The sequence below is a fragment of the Sinocyclocheilus grahami genome, unplaced genomic scaffold, assembly GCF_001515645.1.
Source record: "Sinocyclocheilus grahami isolate Dianchi unplaced genomic scaffold, SAMN03320097.WGS_v1.1 scaffold592.1, whole genome shotgun sequence".
In the NCBI taxonomy this organism is placed as follows: domain Eukaryota; kingdom Metazoa; phylum Chordata; class Actinopteri; order Cypriniformes; family Cyprinidae; genus Sinocyclocheilus; species Sinocyclocheilus grahami.
In genome coordinates, this window is record NW_015505771.1 from 462470 (window position 1) to 469057 (window position 6588).

General features: G+C 35.3%; 1 protein-coding gene across 1 annotated transcript in view; it reads left to right on the forward strand.

Annotated features, from left to right (window-relative positions):
- LOC107557183 (fibrinogen C domain-containing protein 1-like) overlaps positions 1-6588 on the forward strand; it is a 124235-nt gene that overhangs the window by 72865 nt on the left and 44782 nt on the right. The window contains exon 5 of the mRNA XM_016240506.1: positions 4380-4499. Coding sequence (XP_016095992.1) covers positions 4380-4499 — 120 coding nt within the window. The remainder of the gene's footprint in view (positions 1-4379; positions 4500-6588) is intronic.

Consider the following 6588-nt stretch of genomic DNA (forward strand, 5'->3'; position numbering starts at 1 on the left):
CGAAAGTGAATCTAGCAGCCTGTGTGAAATGCGCAAGGCTGTAGCTTACTACTTGTCCCTCTCATTCTGCACCAGTACAAATACGTGTGCACGTTGCGCATGTTTTGCTTGCTGGAGTGTTTCTGCATTATATGAGTGGCTTTGGAATATAAATCGCAGCACATTTCAGATGAAAAAAACGCGACTTCTATTTCTGAAAATACCACAGTTTGGAGATTTATAGCGAGTGGTTCTCTGCATTATTACAGCAAAGCGCGTGATTACAGTACTAAACCGCTGCAATGGAGCAGCTCTAATGCTATTAAATTAAAGATGATGTACCATAGAGCAAAAAAATTAACAGTGAAAGTAACAAAAACTTGTAAAATACATTTTAATGGGCATAATTAAGTGTGAAAATAACAGAAGGATATACAGTGAAACCAAAAATGATTCAGAGACTGTGTATTTTTTTACTAGTGGGTGCAGGACACTATAGTTAATTTATGTAAGTGAGGATAGCAAAAGAAAGTAAACTGTGACAAATCATACCCAAAAATTCTTCATACAGTGGACTACCAGTAAAATTGATACAAATTTGGGTCCAAAAATTATTCAGACCGAGTCTGGGAAAAAAACTGAAGTTGAGGTTTTCATGAAGCTGGGTGACAGCATGCCCAGGAGACTACAGGCTGTCATTGAGGCTAAGGGTTGCCCGACAAAGTATTCATAGTTGTGTAAATACTGTCATACTAACAGCTGTCTGAATTATTTTGGTTGATTGTAATCTATTACATACCTTTCTATCAAAATTATCTAACATTATCAAGATGAATTTGTTCTGACACAGTGTAACTCTGAGTTCTTGTCATATTTTATTACCATTTTCTAAACTATAGCGAATAAACTGTGATAATGTGAGAAATGTTGAAGGTGTCTGAATAAATTTTGGTTTGACTATCTATTTGATAAATGAAGTTAACCAACTAACATTATACATACCCTTTTGGTTTCTGTACCCAATTTTTTAAAATGTACAATTGCAATAAAAATATCGGTATCGGTACTCGTTATCGGCAAGTACCAAAAATAAAAGTATCGTATCGGGCGAGTACTGGAAAAAGTGGTATCGGTGCATCCCTAGTATTTAGTATATTGTATTTAGCATATTACATATTTTAGTCAGCTATTCAGCTGTGTGGTGACACACATGGTGTGGTGGAGTATGAGTTGATGCGCTCGGGCAGGAGATATAGGGTACCAACTTGTAAGTTAAACAGGTGCAAATTTTCTCTTAAATGATTGAACAATAAGTGATGAATTGTGTGTGGGCGAGGGTAAGGTTATGGGTAACGTGTAATATTTGCTGTGTAATGGACGATGTATTTAGATTTTTTTTTTTTGATAGTTGATTGTTGTACGTTTGATCTGCTCTCTTGATTGATTGCCTAAGACAAATTTCTCCTGAGGGAGATAATAAAATGGAATACTACTAAATGGAATACTACGATGGCCCCAAAACCATCAGTCGCCCCCAGTATCCCCTCTCTGAACCCTAGGAATGCCCCAAAATGTGCCCACCTGAAATATGCATCTGATTTTCTACTATCTAAACGGCGCCGCACATTAAGTCTGCTAATTCTCCGCCAATGGGAATATTCAAAACAGCACTTATGAAATATTTATCGGAACATGAACATTTCCCTGTATTTTAATTACCTGTATTATACTCGAATTACAATAAAGATTAAGTGAGCCCACTGCTGAAAGGTGACTCAGTGTTAATTTACAGAGATCATGGTGAATAATTAAAATATTTTTGGTTGCTCTGCGGATTGGAAGAGGAAACAATGAAAGGATTTATTCAGAGTCAAGCCACATTTATTAATTTTGAATGTGGCCCAAAGCACCTGCACAGAATGTTGGTATGTTTTATTGAGAGAGCGGCTGTGTTTTCCAAGATCACATGCCCGGGAGGTTCCACTCAAAGGTCTTCTCTGAAGAATCTATATGTTGTGTGTCATCACACATAAAGCCCCTTAGCTAAACATAAACTCCTCTAATGAGGAAAGAGCACCTTCAGTACATTCAGGCCTGAAACTCCTACACAAGTACATGAATGCATGCACTTCTAGCGACACAAACTCAATTGTCACGTTGCAGCAATTGATAGCGCGGTACACAAAGTACATGTTCCATTCTTAGACGAAGTTCAGAGGTCATGAGAATGATTAATTAAATATTTATTGATTGATTTTTTAATTAATAACAATTAGAATATTTAAAAATATCACAGTTTTTCTCAGTCGCTTTGGTGCATTTCTCAAATCAGAAATGAAATTCTCAAAGTATATATATACACACACGTACACACAGATGATAGATAGATGGATGGATGGATGGATGGATGGATGGATAGATAGATAGATAGATTTTTAGTAGATTTACTATTAAATTATATATTAAATTATATAAAAGCAAGTAAAAAGTCCTTCAGAAAAGTAACTGATTTCCTAATAAAATATTCATACTAAATAAAGTTTACATACCTGTTTAACGTATGATTCTTGCCTTATTTTAAACAAACACATTGACATTTCTGTCATCTCATAAACAGGTAGATGACTGTAATATCTAACTGAGGTCGGAAGGTGGTTTTACTTTAGTGTTGAGTTCCTTGAGCTGTTCCCGTCTAGTTTAGGTGAGGGTGTTCCTCTGGGAGCCGTCCCTGGAGGCATGTGTGTTTTCATCTTGGCAAGCACTGGTGAGCATGTGAGAAGGGCGCTGTGTTTGGCTCATTTACATTGATGGCAAGATTCCTCCTTTGCTGGCATTTTCAACAGCCATTGATCCACTGCCTGCCTGATTAATTGTCTATAAAGGGATCAGGAGTCAATTAGTGTCTGAATTTCACTTTGAATTCCATGTGTGTGTCACCTTTCCCTTGAGGACCCCGGCCCGTCTATATGTGTCCACTGTACCGCACTCCTGAAATATCCATCTCCAGTCAATTTACATGTTTCCCCTTCATTCCTCTAAGAGTAAAGAATACATCTGCATATGAAAGACAAAGGATGTACCTGCAGAAAAGAGATGACTGTGTTAGCTACCTAGAGACTGAATCAGGTTTCACTAGGATTCATTATCTTTTTGTTTTAAAGTAGAAGTGAGCAGAGGGTTGACATAAGATATGACAAGATAGTGCTGTCTGGTAATGGTCACAGGTCTAACTTTATGTTCCTATTTTAAATCATTATAATGTAACAATCCCAGAATGCCTTTTGACAAGCACAGAGAAATGTGAAGTATTAATATATTTGTATTTCATTCAAAACTGTAAGGTAACTTAAAAATTATGGATGCACTGAGCTTAAAATTCTGGCCAATACAGATTAGTTGATAATTATTTTATGCTATGGCTAATGACTAAATAAGTCTAAATAGATTAGAAGTTAAACACCAAAAGCTAAAATCACTAAGTGCTAAGGGAATTTAGGAATTACAACATTATAATATACAGTATGAAAATACACATTCATTTTAAGATTTGCTAAAGATGACATTTTTCAGTATAATTAAATTATTAATGTTTTACAAAGATGCATTTGAGTGTTACATTATATGGCAAAAATGAGCATGCACAATTAGAAGAAATTATTATTGTACTTTATAGTATGTTATTATAGTAATTTTTAATTATTTATTTTATTTTAATTTATTTAAAATCAATCTATCTATAAACTTATTTTTAATAATAAAAAAAAATATATATATATATATATATATATATATATAAACTAATATCAGCCAATAACTCATATGATAATATATATCATGCATCTCTTAGTTTAGTCCAATGGATGAGAGTTTACCTCTGCTGGTAGATGTTATAACTGTTTTTTTTATTTTACCTTTATTTAACCAGGAAGTCTCATTGAGATTTAAAATCTCTTTTTCAAGAGAGACCTGGCCAAGGTAGCAGCCATACAGTAAGACAATTTTAAAATACAAGACGTACACATTACAACAATATTTAAACATCCTCTCAACAAAAACAATCACAAGCTTCCAATACCACTCTCTTTATGATGCCTTTAAATTCACCAATAGACACACATTTATGTAGTTTTAGATCTTTTTGTAAATTATTCCATGCCCAGGGTGCATAATATGAAAACGCAGTTTTCCCCAGTTCTGTACAAAGTCGAGGTACGTTAAAAAAAAGAGAGTATGTTAAAAACTTTCTGAGGACGAGAATACAGTTTGCATTAAAGCTGTGTATGTAATAATCATGCATTTTCCTATTCTAGGGGATTTATACAAATATCACCTCTGCATGGATATAATATTGATAAAAATGTGTTTAAATGCACAACAATTACATTTTTTCCTTTTTTCAGGTGATTCAACGCAGAGAAGATGGCTCTGTTAACTTTTTCCGTGACTGGGAAGCTTATCGTGAAGGATTTGGCAAGATAACAGGAGAGCATTGGCTTGGTAAGCCTTCCGTGTCACTATCTGTAATGCAATCTGTCTGGAAAAAGCTTTAAAGCTTTAGATGTCACTAAAAGATGTAGAATATGTAAGCAGTTGTAATATGCTATGTCCATTACTGCATATTAAACAGCTAAACAGCATTTCTATCATATATAGTATATAATAAGTGCTATATACTATGTGATATCCATTATACAAATAGTTAGTTTAGTTCATATGTTATCAAACTATTTTTGTTGAAGGAGCAAAACTAACCAGAATAGCTGACCAACAGAAAGAACTGTTGTATAAAAGCGCAACCGTGAATCACAGTTTCACACTTTTTGGTTTTGACAGTAATGTTTTAAAAAGCAGGCTGAGGAGTTATTTTGCTTCTGTCATGACACACACACAAACACGCTGATCATGTTTGTCACTCTTTTATATATGACTGTTTTTCTGACAACTGTAAGGAACATGGGCATGTTCGGTTATTGCCACGGTGAGCTGCCAGCATGGACAAAATGCCAAATTGTGTGTCCAAAGCCGAGCGTAGCAGATGGCTGTGGGTGGACAGGGAGCAGAGCTTTATAAAGACAAGGAAACTCATCATAACATTCACTGATCAAGCATTGGAAATTTTGGTTCTATCCCATACTGGAATTACAGATTAGTGCTTGTTGATTCAGCATGTTTTTTAAGGGAGTAGTTGATTAAAATGTAAAATGCTGTCATTATTTACTCAACCTTATGTCATGTTAAAGTCAAATCAAAAAAATAAAATAAAATTGAATAAAATTGAATTAAATACATTCTCAGAATGCATTGTGACAAGGTCAGAGAAATGTGAAGTGTAAAGGTAACTTTTTAAAAATGATGGCCAATACAGATAAGCTAATTTGATAATACATTTTCAAATGTTATGACTGATAACTAATAAATAGCTGATATTCAAATTGTATGATATACTATATTATATTCTATAAAATAAAATAAAATCAGTCTATAAACTATTAAATAAAATATTAAACAAATAAAAATACTAAATAAAGACAATTTCAGAAAGCATTGTGACAAGCGCAAAGAAATGTAAAGTATAAATATATTTGTATTCCATTCCAAACTGAAAGGTATAAAACAAAACAAAACAAAACAAGTAGTCCATCTCTTCTGTTTCGTGTTTCTCATACAAAGCTATGGTATAGCTTCAAACTTGGAATAGAGTTGTATACTTTACTTTTAAGGTGCTTGACACACCTAGTTGATTTGAACTGTCATTGTATGGAGAAAAAAATTTAAGATTCTCAAAAACAATTTTTTTGAGAATCCAGTTTGAAATGACGTGAGGCGTTTAAATAATGACAGAATGTTTTGGATGAACTATTCTTTTAAACCTGATAGATGGAATAAGGAAAACATTGTGGTTTGTTTGTGTATTTTCCGTGACGGCCGGTTGCTCTCCAATATGTTGAATGTAAAGCAGATAAATAGCATCTTCTTCTATTTACTGCAAGGTTGCTCCTCTTTCGAGGAAAAAAAACATGGAAATATTTTCTGTGATGGCGATGCTTATGGGTTGTGTCTTGTTTCTTTTTTCACCTTTGCCTGATAAACATTTTAGGTCTAGACTTGTAGAGTTGTTGTCTGTAATGTGCGCTCAGGGTCCTGTGTCTCAATCAGCAATGATGAACTATGACAGGCCCGTCACAGAGTTTCATCTTTGAGAGATTGACAGCTTCACAACGATTGCAGGACAGCACTTGCTAGCAGCTCTCTCACGCCCGCTGTGGCTGAGAATGACTTTTCCCATGGCCTGCTCCTTTTTCTTCACAGTGAGTAAGACCAGCCTAGAGCAATTCCACAGGCTGTTCGACTCACGATATTGCTTGTGCCGCTGGTGGTCAGGGGTTCGGGTCCCTTTGGGCAAGCCCAGGATGGAACAGTCCTCCCTGGAGTGACGAGGTTCAGGGCCCTGCCTCATGGTGAAGATGTGCATCGGTGCCAATGAGTTGAGCTGCTCCAGCCCACGCTCTTAATCAATAAGAGACATGAGGGAGCTGGAGACAATTAACCTCCAGGGCTGGCGAAATGAGTTCCAGAAAACATCAGCAACACAGGCTCATCAGGAATGAG